The sequence below is a fragment of the Talpa occidentalis genome, unplaced genomic scaffold (assembly GCF_014898055.3).
Source record: "Talpa occidentalis isolate TD23 unplaced genomic scaffold, MPIMG_talOcc4v2.1 talOcc4.6, whole genome shotgun sequence".
In the NCBI taxonomy this organism is placed as follows: domain Eukaryota; kingdom Metazoa; phylum Chordata; class Mammalia; order Eulipotyphla; family Talpidae; genus Talpa; species Talpa occidentalis.
The window spans coordinates 46,109,567-46,126,807 of NW_023604972.1; the positions used below are offsets into that span (position 1 = coordinate 46,109,567).

At 39.4% G+C, this 17,241-nt stretch overlaps 1 protein-coding gene across 2 annotated transcripts in view; it reads left to right on the forward strand.

Moving 5' to 3' along the window:
- The window catches only part of FRAS1 (Fraser extracellular matrix complex subunit 1), a 445,491-nt gene that overhangs the window by 177,601 nt on the left and 250,649 nt on the right, over positions 1-17,241 (forward strand). For both annotated transcript variants that reach the window (XM_054687966.1, XM_037530712.2), the window contains exons 3-5: positions 1,594-1,701; positions 8,590-8,682; positions 15,753-15,912. In XM_054687966.1, the coding sequence (XP_054543941.1) occupies positions 1,594-1,701; positions 8,590-8,682; positions 15,753-15,912 (361 nt within the window). The remainder of the gene's footprint in view (positions 1-1,593; positions 1,702-8,589; positions 8,683-15,752; positions 15,913-17,241) is intronic.

The window sequence follows — 17,241 nt, forward strand, 5'->3', positions numbered from 1 at the left end:
TCCACAAGGTACTTTAGTCGCACTTCAATTGGATGATGAAGAAAAAAGGATGACAAATAAATGAAGAAAAAGCTTTCACTAAACAACTTAGAAACTATGAATCCTGGGTTTTTGAACAACTTACAGTGAACCAGCCAAGCAGTGCCTGCTTTGAAAAGCTTACCATCTGGTCCAGTAAAACTAACAGGAATGTGAATAAGCATAATAAAGCCTGTTGGTGTGCACAGAAAACAGTAGGGCCACAGAGCTGAGGTAAAGAGTGAGTGGGGTGTAGTGCACAGGGTGAGGGGTTAGGAAATGATTCTTCCTTGAGATTGAAGCTGGAAACCAGCATATTAGTTTGCAAGATGTATCTGGGGGAGTCAAGGAGGAGTGGGGATCCCAGAAGGGAATGGTAGATGTGTAGTCAAGAGAAGGTTGGTGCTCTCCAGTAACTTGACCAACTTGAGTGAGGGGTGAGTTTCCAGACTGTGAGATTTGTCAAGGTCAGGGAGAGAGATGAGTGCCAGGTTATGGTGTCTACTCTTTATCTCATCAGAGGCAAAGATGAGCTGTGGGATAGTGTTAAACCAGAGAATAACATGGGTAATCCTCTTAAAGGAAGTTTGGTGTTTAAAACACAAACAGAAGGGCTGTTTCTAACTCTTATAAATAGGAGTTTGGGGCTAGGAAATCTCTGGGAAAATGGTATCTTTACTTTAGTCTGCCTTCACTTTACTTTACTGATTTAATTTACTGCTTCAATTCAAAGTCATCAGAGCAACATTCAAAGGACAGAAACTGGTCTCTGTAGGATTTATGTGACAATTGGATTCAAAGTTACTTCAAAATGGGCATAATTGAAATATGACTTCAGCATGATGGAGCATGGGAAGTAGGAAAAATGTTTATAACCTTTCTACACTGGGTTCATTTTCACTGGATTTCTGTTTATGACCATAAATTTCCAATTTGTGGAGTACTAACATAATATCAGTTTATGTTTATTTAGTAACCTGGTGTTCACAATAAAATAATTTGTGAGATCCTTACAGATGGTGCCTACATTTATGGTTCATTTGACTCCAGTGTGCCTAGTACCCAGCTGGACACATAATAGCCATCAGATATGTTGGTTTGATGTGATCAACATATCAAACTACTTACATCCTTCTTGTTTCTATTGAGTATTAGAGTATGTAAGTAACAAAGAGCTAGAAAGGGAAGTGAAGGTGCTGATAGTATGGAGTGACAAAAGCTGCTTCCTTTAAATATGCCGCAATGGTTTCTGCTAGTTTATAGCAAAGAGAAACTTCAAGTCAGGGAGAAGTTGTCCTCCTGAGGTTTCAGGACAATCGATGGTTTTTGCTCTAGTATCGACAACTCTCTGCTACATGCCCTTGTCTTTGGCTACGTGGGTTGACTGTGGTGAAATGGATTATACTGCTTTTATTGCCTCTTGAGGTTTAATCAGTGACCAGCAAGCTCTGTGTGTGACTGTGACTTCCCTTTGCCTTTTAATTGTTCAGGCAGTGGGGCCATTCACAGTGCTGCTTTTGTGTGCTCATGCCTTAACTGATCAGTTCTTAACTCCGAGCTTATGCTTCTTTGCAGGATGCCACAATTTGGAAGCCTGATTCATGCCAGAACTGTCGTTGCCATGGTGATATTGTTATCTGCAAACCTGCTGTTTGCAGAAACCCTCAGTGTGCCTTTGAGAAGGTATGGTATCCTAATTATATCCTAAATCTGTTGGTAATATCAGTGAGGGATAGGGTTTTGCATCTTTTCAGTCATCTGGTTTTGACGTTTATCCCAGTCCCTAATTGGAAGCTTTATGAAGTGTGGGAGGGAATTTTAACATATCTTATCTGTGACTATCTTGATTTCTATTTATTGAGCATTTACTCTGGACCAGACACCCAGGTAAAGGGTAACAAAGGTTAATCCCATTTAATGCTCTGTGGGTAGGTATTTTTATCCCCACTTTACAGATGAGGAAAGAGAAGCCTGGAGATTTTAAAGCAACTAAACCATGATTATATAGTTACTAAACTGATGCCTAAGATTTTCCGTGGGTCTGACATTTGCCAAGGCTATTGATACTAACCACGGTATTGACAAGCCATTGAATGTATTGCAAGTCAGGACTGACTTCTTAAAGATGATTTTCTGAAAACATTATTCATCCTGCCACTGTTTATATTATTGTGCTGTCATTGGGTTCTCTCAGTTCATAGGAAAGACGTTGACTCAGAAAATCCTATAAGTGACCAGATGTTCAATGAAGAATATGTTCTCCTCTCTCCTTTGTTATAAATTTTCTGTATTTTCTGACTGCACAATTATTTTGCTTGAACTTTTTTAAAGTGAATCTTTAAGAAAAAAAGTTTAAGTTTTAGTTTGTTACATTTGACACTCCCTAGAGCAGTCCAATTATTTTTTTAAAAGTGTCCTGTCAATTTCACTCACTTGGTTTATTTTTTCAGTCCTTTCTCGTCAATAATAATTAACCTTGACTCTATATGCCATCTCATACTAATACATTTCTGTTTATTTTTAATGTTGGACTGAAAGTTCTGATACCTTTAAGGTGTTATTCAATTTCTGCATGGGTGTAATTGTGAGAAGTTGACTGAACACCATGTTTTGGTAAATTTGATAACTTTTTTTTGTGTATCAAAGGGCTTTCTATTTTATGGGGAAAATATTCCTAAAAGCTCTCTAGCTGCTGAATAAGTCAGGTTAGAAGCTGAATTGGCCGTGTAAGCTCCCTGAAGACAAGACTTCTCCTCTTCATATGACTGACTGTTGCTATCATGGAAGAGGCCGGGAATTAATGTCAAAAGACATAGATTATGGTGCCAAAAATGAAACATCTTCTCTATCAGACATCAGCAGAATCAATCTGGCTAACAGTTTGTTTTTATATGACCTATGAGCAAAAAAAATTTTTTTTACATGTTTAATGGATGAAAAAGTAAACAGAAAAGAATATTTCATTTTGTGAAAATTATATGAAATCAAATTGCAGTGTGTATAAAAATGAGTGTTGAAGCATAGGATACCGATATGTTCATGCGTCGTCTCTGGCTGCTTTCGCACTACAACAGAATCGTGTGGTAGTGCTGTAGATCATAGATGGCCCCCAATGGCTAAAATATTACTGTCAGGTATTTCTATCTGGTCCTTTACAGAGGATGTTTCTGACTCTTATTCCATACCAAACATAATTATGTCCCTTCCTAATTTACTGTTCTCCTATTTTTTTCGCGTTGGACTAAATGGCAGGTCCCTTCTCCCAGTTCCACAGACCAGAAAACGTAGTCATCCTTGACTCCTTGCTTCCCTTTTATCCCACATCTAGGGCATTAGCAAATCCCTCAGCTCTTCCTTCATTAAATAGTACATTCCAGACCCAGTTTCTCTACTCTTATTCCAGTTTCACCCATTTCATTCTTTGCTGCGTTCTCACAGTAGCCTCTTCATTTGTTTCACTTGTTTTTGTACTTGCCTTTTTCACTGTACTCTTGAGATAGCAGCCAGGATAATCCTATTAAAATTTAAGTGAGATCGTTTTGCTTCCTTCCTGAAATGCCTCCAGTGACTTCCAATGGCAACTTTTCTCAAAGTAAGCCCTCACAATGTCTTGTAAAGTAGTCTTATACCCCTCTAATTAATTGACTGTTCTCTCTTGTTCATTCTGCTTCAGACACCAAACCTGTTGCTATTCCCTGGATATGCCAGGAACATTCTGCCATAGGGCTTTTCATTTTTCTGCTCCTGCTGAAATTCTGTGAGTGTTTCTCTCTGTCTCTCTCATCATAATTATACAGACAGATTCTTTACTTCCTTTGTCTTGTTTGAATGTCATTTGATTTAAAATTCCAAATCTCTACCCCATACTATACATGTCCTATCCCTCATTCACACTTTTATTTTACTTCTCGGCACTACCTACTATCTGGCATACTCTGATATTTCTTTTATTCACCACATATCTCCAGCATTTACAGTGGTGGACACTCAAGAGATATATTTTGATGACTCTAGAGAATCAGTAAGTTTAAGCTTATAGAGAGCCTTGTAAGGTGTAATATGGTGCTTGGAATTTTATTTTATTTATTTATTTATTTCTTTCTTTCTTTATTTATTTATTTATTTATGATTTATTTTATTTATACAAGAACTGGGGTATAGGCCAGATGCGTGGGAGGGCAAGAGGATTCATCAGAGACAGAGCGGGGAACAGAACAGGCAGACTGGTGAAATACACTGCTGAGGGGCACAGTGGGCGAAACAGGAGAGGTCTGCTTGCCATGTGGATTGCTCTGAGGCCGGCAAGGATGGAACCGGCACTGCACAGGCTGCGGACAGCTTCACAGCCCTGTGCTCAACTGCCTGAGCCATGAGGGAGGCCCTGGAATTTTATTTTTAAGATGAAAGGATGCTAGTAAAGTTTCAGGTGTATGGATAGAATGGCCAACTTCGTTAGCGCACTGGTAGTAAAGGGAGCAAGTGGAAAGGGCAGGCTCATATTTAAGGGATAACCTCATAGTAGAGTGAAGGAAAGAAGAGGTGACTGCCATGTTTCTGTCTGTGACTAGTTAGCTGAGCCATCCACTGATAAAGAAAACATAGAAGAAAGAACCCCACCTGGGAGGAAAATGATGATTTCAGTTTGGAACATAGTGAGTTTGAAGCGTCCATGGAAGAGTTGGCTGGATATGTCAGAAAGCAGCTGGATATGTGAGTCGTCAGCTCTGAGGAGAACACAGGGTCATATAATATTGATGTCATTAGCAGACAGATAATAGTGAAAACCTTTGAAATTAATGAGTTCATCCAAAGAGATAGGGTGAGAAAAGAATAAGGCTGGAATGTGGGGAAGAGAGTCTAAATGGGCATAAGAGAGACATTTAGGAACATTATAAAAGACAGGGTGAGAGAGATAAGAAATTAGAAATGGTCATAGAAGAGAGCAGTATTATAATTATCAGGAGAGCAGAGTTTTCAGGAGTTTATATCAACAGTGTTGATCATAGGTAAGAGAATATGAGGGAAAAGAATTTAATGTGATGCATTGGCAATGGCCACATATATCCCACCAGTGATTGGATTGGTGTTGGGGTGTTGGTGTCAGTGGAGTCAGGAAGTAGAAACTATAGTACAGAGACTTGAGGAGTGAATGGAAAGTGGGGAAAAGAGGGAAAATCAAAGGCTACTTTTTCAGGGAGCTTCAGTAAGAGTAGAAGGAGAGAAGTGGGACATTGAGCAAACAACACATCTGTGAAATTTCTTTGGGTTTCCTATTCCCAACCATCGAGTTTCCTGTGTGCTGCCGTGGAGCGTGTGTTTGAGCTGCTATAGCCCTTGCCAGTATTGCACATAGCTGCTTATTTATTTGCTTCTTCCTCCAGACTCTTAGTTCCTTGAAAGTAGGAAGCGTGTCTTCTTCATTCTTGCAGTCCATCAAATAGCTCTGTGTGTGGCACATAGAAAATGCTCAGTCAATATGTGTAGAATGACCCAACAAGAGAAGAGAGAGGGTTTTATTTTTGTTTTTGACTTTGATATTAACGTGAGAGATGTGATCACCATAGGAGGGAGATGACTTAGAAGGAGAGAATTTGAAGGTATGGGATGTGGGGTAGGGAGAAAGAAAGAATGAGTGAGAAAGAGAGAACTATTAAAAATAGTTTTGGAAAACAATGTACAGAATTCAACACATGAGGTGGGGAGGACCTCACGCCCTAAAAGTGGAAAGAAGGAGCCATGGATGGGTGTTGATATAGTTAAATTTATAAGTAAGAAAAGGAACAGGGTACTGAAGTTCATACCTAATGAGTTTGTCATATGAAAACTGTGAGGTTTGGTGTGTGAACAAGATAAGAATAATGAATGTTAAGAACTGTAACTGTGGGTAGATGGGCCTGACCAAAGTCGAGGTAAAGCATTTGGTAAGAGTTTCACGACCCTTAGTACCAAAGTGTGTGGTAGATTGATTTTCTGAGCAATACTTAGCAGTCAGGTATACGAGAGAATAAGGCAAATTGTGGAGTAGGTACAGAACTAGGGTTTTACCAGGCTAATGGAGAGAAACAACAGAGATACAGGAAATGGTAGCCATCTAGGATAACACAAATGGGAAAACAAGACTAGCTGGGGAATGAATGACTGCAAGGAAAAGAAGTGCTCAAGGATATCCCTGAAGGAGATAAGATGAGTGGGAGTGGGGCCAAGACAGAACTAAAGTCTAGGAGACTCAGAATCAGAGAGTTGGATATTTCTGGTATAGAATTATGTGGCTTGAGATGTCCAGAGGTTGACCATGGCCATGGGAGCTAAAGTGAAGTGGAGTAAATGTTGGTTGAATTGAGGTGGTTAAGAATATACAAGGATTGAATGTTCAACTGATCACTTTTGTGGCTATTGAAAGTGTCCAGAATTATGTCTACACATAGGGTAGAAAAGATACTGAGAGCCAGGTGCTAAGTCTTTAGTGCATGTGTATGAAGGAATGATCAGCAAGTTGTGGGTGATATTGATAAGAAAGAATGACATAATTGAGAACATGAACTCAAGGTGACTCCTTATTTCTAAAATGTGAGGGTTGGAACAGTGATCCAACATTAAGAAACTTTCCACTTCCAGATCATTTGAATATGTTATAGTGTATTCGGATTCTTTATTTTAAATAATAAACCATAGCATGATAGAAGTAGAAGAGGCCTTTAGAATTCATGTAGTCAGATGTTCTCATTTTAAAGATACAGGAATTGACTTTTAGTGGTTTATTCACTTGCTAAAAGACACAGAATTAGTAAGTGGCACAGCCATGACAGGAACCTTAGGCCCTGGTCAGTCACTGAGTGGAATTTCTATGCATCACATAGATAAGCAGTTTTCCTGTGTGTTTCTCAAGAGTATGAATCATTATCTTGATACAAATCTGTGGTGGCACAATTACATTACTTCTTGCCACAAGTTAATGAATCACAGTGTATCCTAAACTAAATTATTATTATTGTTAATAATACCTTGTGTTCCTATCATTTAAAAATGTTTTAAAAAGCCCTTTCACAATTTATATGTTGCTCAGGGATTGATTGGAAACAACCAGTCATATTATTGTGACATTACTTCCCATCCATCCATCCATCCATTCATCCATCCACCCACCTACCCACCCACTCATCCACCCTGTAACCATATTATAGTCTGTATCCATATAGAGTAAGCAACTAGATAAATAGAGACAGCGAAGGAGACACAAGCAATTAGAAACTTGACTGTTTAATCGGCTCTTTCAGAATAAGCATTCTCTTCAGAATTTCTGGAAAATATATGTACATAGAGGATGATGCCATGCAAAGGAACACTCTATTACATGATGGGGTTTCCACTGCAAACATCAGTGCAGTTAATAATAGTATTTACCTAATCAAGTTGTTGTTGAATTACATTATATATTTATATACATATTATACGCATTGGATCCTAAAGACAAATATTTGCTTGTGGGTTGCTTGTTTTAATAAACTCTATAAACAGATTTTTCACAGCAAATGATAGTTTCATGTGACAAACATCCCAATAAATCCTGGGGTATCACATGGTAGCCCATTGTCTTAATAGTCTCACATCTTTTTTTTTTTTTTAAAGAAACCAACAGAGTGTTTTTTTTTTTTTTTTTAAGATTTATTTATTTATTTATACAAGCACTGGGTACAGTCAGGAGCATGGGAGGGTGAGAGAATTCACCAGAGCCAGAGCGGAGAGCAGAACAGGCAGAAGGACAGAAGTACACTACTGAGGGGAGCAGCGGGCGGCAGGAGAGGACTGCACGCTATGTGGGACCCTCGCCAGTGGCCAGGGATTGAACCAGCACTGCAGAGGCTGCGGGCAGCTTCGCAGCCCAGCGCTCAACTGCTGTGCCACCGGGGAGGCCCAATAGCCTCACATCTTAACAGGATGTACAACTGCAGTTACAGAAGCCCTGTAGATCTTTACTGGAGTCCAGGAATCATACTCAGCTCCCCACTGTATACATGATGCCTCCACAACAAAGCTCTCCTCTGCCGGCTTTTCCCTTCAGTGTCCTGTCCCATGGCCTGACTCCCCTGATTCCCAGGTAAATGTGAGCTTCTGAACCTCAGTTCCCCGCTGCTGACTGCTTCAAGCCTAGACAGTGTGGCTAGAAGACCTGCAGGCTCTGTGGCTACTACCCCCCTCCCACCTCTTCTACCCCTGATAGAGAGGAAGTAGCCACTCTAGGGAAATACTCTTCTCTCACCCTGACTGCTTATCTTGTGTGACGTTCGGATGGAGCATTGCTAGTGACGAAAATTCTTTTCTTCATTAAATGTAAAAAGATGTAGACATTTTTCCAAGAAATAACTTTCACGAGGGGTTTCATTTTATCTTTCAGGGAAGCACCTCTTGACAGGGAGAATCCTTTTTGTTAGTTTATTTGGTTTAGCCTGTCTGCTGTTGTCACCCCTGAAAACTCCTGAGATTTAGTGAATCCAAGATGACTTGTGTTCAATGAACTACTGTGACTGTATTTGCTGCTGCTGCTTTACACTGAGCTGTTTTTAAAATGCTCAGGGAGAAGTGCTTCAAATACCCGCCAACCAGTGCTGTCCCGAGTGTGTGGTGAGGACTCCTGGATCTTGCCATCATGAAAAGGAAATCCATGCGGTAAGTGGTTTCTGACCCAGGGTTGATTCTGTGTCTGTACATCATTGACAAGGGAGAACTGAATGCTAAGCTTGTGTTGACATAGACATTTTTTTCTTTGGCATGCCTGGGGAGGACTGAAGGCTCATTTGACTTTCTGTGGTTATTTAGGTTTTCTGAATGAGATTAAGATGGCCCTCTTTTTTTCCATAGGTCCCATGTAAATATTGATAGATTGAATTTGTGTCTGTGTAGAGCAGTCCTAGAATGTTGATGTTGAAGAGGTGATGCTGAATAATAAAAAGACCACCTTGCTTTTTTATATCACATAAATCTCTTTACTGGATAGTTACAAGCAATCCTTAGTAGGAAAGTATAGCAGATGTTATTATCTGTTGTTCAGTTTGAAAAAGATGAGGTACTTGCTTAAGGTACTTGCTCAATGTCACATTACTAAGTGGTATAACATGGCCTAGAACTCTGGTCTTCTTACTACTGATTCAGGGACCTTTCCATTGGGGGAGAATTTCTAAACTTCACTACTTTAGGCAATGTTAGGCCTTGCTGTAGGGACCATCCTATGCATTGTAGGATGTTTAGCAGCATCCACTAGATATTGTATTTTCCACCCACTAGATATTGTATTTTCCCCAATTCTCCAAATCTGCAGGCGTGGCCAAATTTACTCTAGGAGGGAAATGCTCACCTACTCTCCCATCCTTTCTAGAGCCATCAGTTCTAGAAATCGATTGCGAAGTTCTTTTATTATCTATCCTTCCTCATTCCAGAGCCTTTTGGATTAATTTAGAGATATTCAATAAAGAATGTAAAGTCTCACTGCAGGATTTATAATAGGAATTATGAAAATGGAATGGATAAAGTTCATCAATCATGTCTAAATGTGACCCAGAGGCACAGGAGAAGTTAAATGTGATGGAAAGAGTTTGTTTGCTTTAATCCTCATCTTCCATCTGATACAAAACTTTCTCAAAGTTAAAGTCTCTACCCATTCAGGAGAGAGCAGGGGTTAGAAGGATTTGATATGCACTCTAGGGTGCTATTCAGTGCGTGTCCCTAAAGGCCTGTGAGTACAGTATATTTTTCCCAAGGGGCAGATCATCTCACTTGAGCCACTGTCCCCTAATTACATGAGGAAGCCACTATCTCACTTCTGCACACTGTGTTGCTGGAAAAGTTGAGCAGGGTCTATGTTGGAAGTGTCTTCATACCCCGCATTGCCTGTGCCGCTCGATTTAGTCTGTGTTAGGGCAGGTGGTGCAAACATTGCAAAGAGGCGCCCCTGAGAAACATAAAGAATGGCAGGGCAGGTGGATATAGAAATAATGCCAGTTCATAGTGATTGGAATAGGTGTGTGGTCAAAACCACTAAACTGAATTTTTCAAGTGAAGGAGCACATAGGATTCAAATAAAGTCAGGAATTGGGCAAAAGCAGACATCTCACATAAGAGATGGTACCAGAGACATGGGGACTCAGCATCCTTAAGTCCCTGCAGAGAACACTCTGATAACTCCTCATTTGCAGATTTCTCATCTTTATCTAACATGTTTGAGAACATTGACAATATTTTCTATATCTTTACAGTGATCTTCCACCCCCCACCCCCCAGACCCCTGTCTTGTGGCACATATCCCTGAACCTTTCCCAGAGTACATGCTCGATGATAGATCTCTTCTCCAGCTTGACCTTGACCTGGCCTCAGGACTGTTATTCATTGACCCCTTGTATGGCTGTGGCTAGGTGTTTCTGGGACCACAGACCTGCTGGGGAGTCAGTTAGAAATCTGCATGGCCTCCCAATTTTTCTGGAAGAGTTCAGAAGGGCCCCCTTCTCCATGCCTTCTTTTCAGGTCGCTCTTTCTGTTGTAGCAAATCACACAGAAAACTCTAAGCTATATAAAAACCTGTCTATGTGTTGTTTCCCCATAGACAGCTTTTAGAAAGTATTCCCTCCGAAAATGTTATAATTGTATTTCTGGTACTTGATGTAACCGAGAAAAAGAGTGAATGTTCAGGAACTATAGTTTGAAGAAAAAAACATGCCTAGTAGTCTGGCATAAGTTTAGATAATAACTTCTCTAGTTAATTCTCAATAGAATTAATTGATGCTGTTTTACTGTCCTTCCTTCCTTTTTCTTCACTTTCTCTAGATTCTTGCCAAATCCTTCTTAACATCGTTCATTTTCTTGAGAGGGTTAAATGGTGGCCTGGATATGGTGTGAGTTTCACCTTGTCACCACTTGGGTTTTTCCCTTGAATCTTGGAGACCATTTTTCCCCACCCCCTTTCAACTTGTTTGGGAAGCAGTTTCCAGAGCACCTTCCTCTTCTGCTGAGTAGTGGTAATTCTTTCTCTTTAACCTCTGGCTTGCATCCCAAAGGATCGGTTATGGAGACTTTTTCCCACTAGCAATAAAAAGGGCTGCTGTTTTAAGAACTTTGGAATCTCTGAAGTGGCAGCGTTCCCTCAAGAGAGAGGAGTGTAAGAAGAGGCTTGAGAAAGGAGTGAGTCTGAAAGAAGGGAAATCAGTTGAAGTAATACTGTCCCCAGAGAATAGGGCTAAAATCAGGGAAGGTCAAGGGTAGGTTCAGCTTGGGGCACCAGAAGGAGGCTAGCTTCAGTGCAATATAGCCTTGAGGCATGAGGGGACCTCCTTCACGCTGGCAGAGTTGGCAGTCTCTTAGGCAACTGGCATCTCAGCAAGTCAAGACAAGTCCCAACACCTTTCCTGGAGTGAGGCAAACACTGAGCCTCTGGCTGCCTCCAGGTAATTTGAGATTTTTGTATGGGCTTATTACAGCCTGCATTTGGGGGGCTATTTTATCCATGACCTCCCCAAAGCTTTCCCTTCAAATTAACTTTTGGATCTCTGCCAGCCTTGCCAACCAGTCAGGGCGACAGGTCTGAAATATGTTTTCCAAAAGTGTTGGAATGTTTTTCTCTGTTCTTTTCCCCACAAATTAGCCAGTGAAAGGGAGGAGAGAGAAGCATTAACCCCCCTTTTCCTCACTGTACTAATTGAACCCCAGTACCAGATAATGCCAAATCTGCAAAGACAGTGCCTAAAGATTGACTGGAAAATAAAGTGACACGTGGCAATGCCCTCGTGCCTGCATCTGACAGAGCAGAGGAATGAGGAGAGGTTGGCTTGCCTTGCCTGTCTGTGAGGCTAAAAGGAGAACTAATTTATGGGTGTGAGGGAGAAATGAATATTGAATTCTGCAGCCTTGTTCTCCTCAAAGTAGAGGATGTAATTATAATATTCACTGAACAGTCCCAGATATTTAGTATTCTAGAACCATAACTTCATAACAGGAGCAAATTATGTGAAGAAAAATTATATTTTTTCTTCTGTCAGTAAGACAGGCAAATAGTTTATGACCTTATCTTTCCTTTGGACTTATGTCAACAGCCAAGCCGACTTGTTAGTTGGGTGTGCAAAAGAATATATTTAAGATGTTGTCTGCCAAATGTGTATTTGCTCAGTGTCAAAAGTCTCATGTTTTCAAAAGGTATTAATGAGGTTAAATGGCACAGCTAAATTTGAGACTTGGTGAGAGCGTTACTTTTTGTGGCAATTATTCCTTGATTTTACAAAGCTGTCTTTGCCGCTACAGTGTTTATAAAAAAAAATAAGAAGTAAAGCTTTTGTTAATGGGTCTGTAGAACACTGTGAAAAAATAATCTATAACAGCTGAAGGTGTCACTGTTTTAGGGAGAGGAGAGGAGGTGGAAATGGAAGGGACTTATGTGACTTTTCCCCCAGAGGGAGGTTAAAACAGTTCCTCACCATCACTACGCAGTTTTTGGTCACCATCTGGAACTTCCTCTGTGGTTTGACATCAAGCAGTGGAGTCTCCCTGTTAAATGTTCTCTGCAATTCCCATAATTCTCAAGCTTATTGTAAAGGGAGCATCCCTGCTTAATTTTATGTCTCTTGCGTTAGATAATAGATTCACATCATTAGAGAGCTTTCAGGTACTGAAGAGATTAGCTAATACAGCCCTCTCATTTTACAGATGAAAAATCTTTGGTGATTGACAGGTTATTACAATTAATTTTTGTGGTCTCTCTTTGAAAGGTGGTGTGATTGCAAGTGTTTAGGAAGCAGTAGTGTTTCTTAACAGTAGCAAAAACAAGTGCTTGTTAATGAAGTGAAATGTCTAAATGTTTAGAAGAAATCTCCTAACTTTTAATAGAGCAAAATTCCAGTTGTTTTATATACTGCCTTCAGATTTTTACTTAAGATAAATAAATGATTCATTCCATGTTTTAAACAGTAATTTGTTTTCCAATGACAAATATAAAAAATGTTCCTTGGTGAAAATTTGGAAAACAGAAAAGTAAACCAGCAGGAAAAAGATCCACTAATAATCCCCCAAATCTGAAAGTCACTGTTACTATTCTCTCAGCTTTGGGAGGTGGGGGTGGCAGCGGAGATGGATGGATGAATGGATGGGTGGATGGATGCATAGATAGATAGATTGATATAAATGCTTTTTCAAAATTGTAATTATACTGTGCATACAATTTATGTCTTGCTTTTTTACATAACATTATGTTGTAAATAGTTCCCTGGTACGCATTTAGAAAACATGATTTCCTATTATTAAGCATTTGGATAGCTTCCAAGTTTCAGGAAAATATTTCCACTTTCACTATAAAGAACATAAAATTCCTTGTATTTAAAATTTTTTTGTATATATTGTTCATTTTCTCTAGATAACTTCTTAAAATTGAAACGAATAGGTCAAAACATTGAGAGTTTGAGTATTGAAGCTCTGATGTATATATATATATAGTAATAAAATTCAATTTTAAGTTTTCTGTGTCTAATAATAAATCCATGAGGAATATCACAGTACATTTTCTTTTAAAGTGTGATTACCTTGAGTGGGCCACACAGGTGCTATAGCAAGGGAAGGCTTTTGTGGGAGAATCCCAATTCATTGTGATCTCATCAGCATTAGTTACTGTGAATTTTAAACTCTTCCCATATCTGATATTAAACAATATTATCCAATTTTATAATTTCATTTTAATTAATGTTACTTTGCAGTGGATAAAGTTGAGTATTTCATAAACTTACGGATCTAATTTTTATGTTGGGATTTATTTTTCTTAATTGCTTTTAAATGATTTTTATATAGTACAGTTCTAATAATATAATTTGTAATTTTTTTTAATCAGTTTGTCATGTGCCTTCTCATTTTGTCTATAATATGATTTTGACAGACCTTAGAAATTTTTACACACCACAGCCTATAAAATTTTCTCTTATAATTTCTTCATTTTATGCTTAGACCTTTCAAAGCATAAAGGTCAATTGTCCCCTATCTTTTATTAGCCAGTAGTTTATTAGCAAACTGTGGTCTTGCCCATTTATATGCTGTACCAAATTTGAAATTTCATAATTTAAGTATAGTAGAAATAAAAATTATTGGGAGAGGACTTGGCTTTTGCATCCATGTCCATTCCTGCAGTCACAATTGGCACATAGATGTGAGAAGGGAGAGAGTGTATGAAGGGAGAGGATCCAGCATGTTCCTCCTGCCATGGCTCTTGCCGGTTCTTAATAGGCTGCCTCATGTAATGTGATATTATCATACCTTTTCAGGTTTTCAGACCAGAAAGCTGAGATTTACAAACATTAATTTGTGTTGTCCTATAGGCCCCAAGGGAGAGAGGGTAGAACTAGAATCTGAGAAAATGCATGTGGCCAAATAAATCCTTGCTTTGTCTAAATCAGTGCCTACATGCATTATTGCCCTGTTGTGCTCACAGTATGCCCACCTAAAGGGAAGTAATCTTCATGATAGTAAAGTTAGGATTTGGCTCCCAAGTTATTGGATCACTGTGACTATCTATTACTATAATAGCAGCAGGTTATTAGTAATTCTAGAATGTCAGACTTGGCATGCTTGCAACCTGGCAACAATTTGCAGAAAAAAGGGCTACTGACTTGTTTCTGTGAGGCAGAGTTCTTTTGTGCTTGAGAGAGATGAATAATTATTCTGAATGTTGGCTGGAGGAGAAGCAAAAAAACACTTTATTTTCTATGCTTCTCAGTGACACAGTTGTAATATCCAGATTATATATAAGTGATTAAGCCTCTGGATTGTGTGATGTTTTTAATGGAAGCTTAGATATGATTTTTGCTACATCATTGGCTACATTTTATAGAGACAAAGGAAAGTAGGTAGTGATATTTAAGAAAAGGTTATAGGAGTAAAATTGCATTCATTAGGTTAATTTTTCTTACATCTTATAAAAAGTCACCATTATTCCATTGTACTTTTGAGAACTTATTTTGACATCTTCTTCTCTAAACAATCCACATATTTGTTGCTTTCTATAGTCAGGATTCACCCCCTTGTCTACATCATATCTGAAGGCAGTTCATTTAAATAGTTTTTGTGCTCAGGAAATCATGTAACTCAAAACATCAATCTGTTAGATCACTGAGACAATGCTAGCTTTCGGAAACATATCCCAGCTTAACATGGATTTGGGGTATTCTGCGTGTGTGGGTGAATACCCGTAAGGGAAATAAATTGTTCTGTAGTTTGTGAGAGACCTAGATGGAGCAGGAGTCACCTGCTGGCTTTTACACCTACCCCAAGACCCTGAAAACTTGGTACATTGGTGCTGGGGAGGGAGGAATTGCATGGGAACTAGTGTGAGTGAATAGTAAAGGCAGAGAAAAGAAGCAGGTTCAGAGCAAGAGCTATTGAAAACAACGCCATCATTATGAAAAATTAATAGGTGTAATACATGTTGTTTGTATTTTACTTTGGGCTTCATGTAACTTTTTAAAGTATGGCTTTGAGATGATTTTTGTTTCCTTTCTTTGCCTTTCTAAAACTTTTAAATTTCAAATCTTGGGGAAAATAGAAAAGTTAATTTTTCAATTGGTTTCTAACTTGGAACATTGCAAACCTTGGTCTCAAACTTGCAACTCTTGAGCTTTCTTCCATATTACTTGAGCTCCATCCTTCATTTGTATAAGAAAGTGGCCAATGAAAGCCTACATTCTGACAATAATCTTTTACTTTTTTCTCTTAACATACAGCATGGCACAGAGTGGGTCTCCTCCCCATGTAGTGTGTGCTCTTGCACTCATGGGGAAGTCCGATGCACCCCCCGGGCCTGCCCACCACTGTCCTGCGGACACCAAGAACTGGAATTCATCCCTGAAGGAAGCTGCTGCCCAGTCTGCGTGGGCCCTGGGAGTGAGTATGAACTAGTATGAACCTTTGCCTTTAAGGTTCACCTGATGGCATCCCAACTTTTCTCTTTTTTCCCTCAATATGGTTCAAAGATCCCTAAACCTATGCCCACTGGAACCAAAATAAAGCCTTGAACTTGACAGAAAGCAACATTGAAGAAAATGAGGTTGGAACAGATCTTTAAGTTTCATTCCAAACTTGGGATTCTACAGGTCTCTGATCTATTTAGTTTGTCTTGGCGAGATGCATCCCTCTGCATTTCATAATTCCTGAAGGGGAGAGGAAGAGAGACAAGAACCTTTGGCACAATTCCATAAGGCCAAGACAGTTCCTCCTGCCCCTCGGATGAGGGAAGAAGGAACAACTCTTTTTCTCTTTTTTCCTTGTAGTATCATTAGCATTACTTCTGCTGGCTGATCTTTGAAATGACATATCTTTCTCCAACACACACAAAACCAGAAGCAGATATTTCATCTATCTTTATTGCAGCTTCTTTGTGGATATTATGCTACAAATAGCCTGAGGTGTGGTTCAGCAACCTGGGGGAAACTTCCAGGTCCAGTCCTTGGAATCTATACTTTGACCACATTCCCCTTTTATTACATTTTAAGGATATATGTATCCTTCTATTTTGATAAGTATATAGTGTATACTTTGTGATAAATAAAAATTATTGTCATTGCTGACAAATAATAGCTAGAATTATTCTTTTATTTAATAGCTCCTGGAAGCTATATTCTATTCTTGCCTTTTTCCCTTTATTTTTTAAAAATTTATTTATTTATGCGTACAAGAACTGGGGTATAGGCCAGAGGTGTGAGGGGTAAGAGGATTCACCAGACACAGAGTAGAGAACAGAACAGATGGATTGACTGAAATACACTGCTGAGGGGAGCAGTGGGCAAGTCAGGAGGGGTCTGCTGTGCCATGTGGGTTAGCTCCCTGGCTAGGGATAGAACTCATGCTGCAGTGGCTGCGGATAGCTTCATAGTGCTGCGACTTAACCCCTTGTACCACCAGGGAGGCCCTGCCTTATTCCTTTTATAAAGATTCTTGGCTTCTTTCTGATCACCAGGTGTTCCATTCCTAGCAATCATGTATCCTGGAGATTCATTCCAGGTACTACAAGGTATGCTTAGGAAATTATGAAAGTAGAGTGCTTGCCTTATGCATTTCAGATGTTACCCACCAGAAAAGGACCAAATGCATCTATGGGTCAAATAATCCTGCAAGCAGAGTTTGAGGTGGAATAAGGAATGGGCTGTCTGTGTTTATAGGGTTCCCTCTGAAGTTTTTGGGGCCTGCCTTTTTGGCCCTCCATGAGAAAGACAT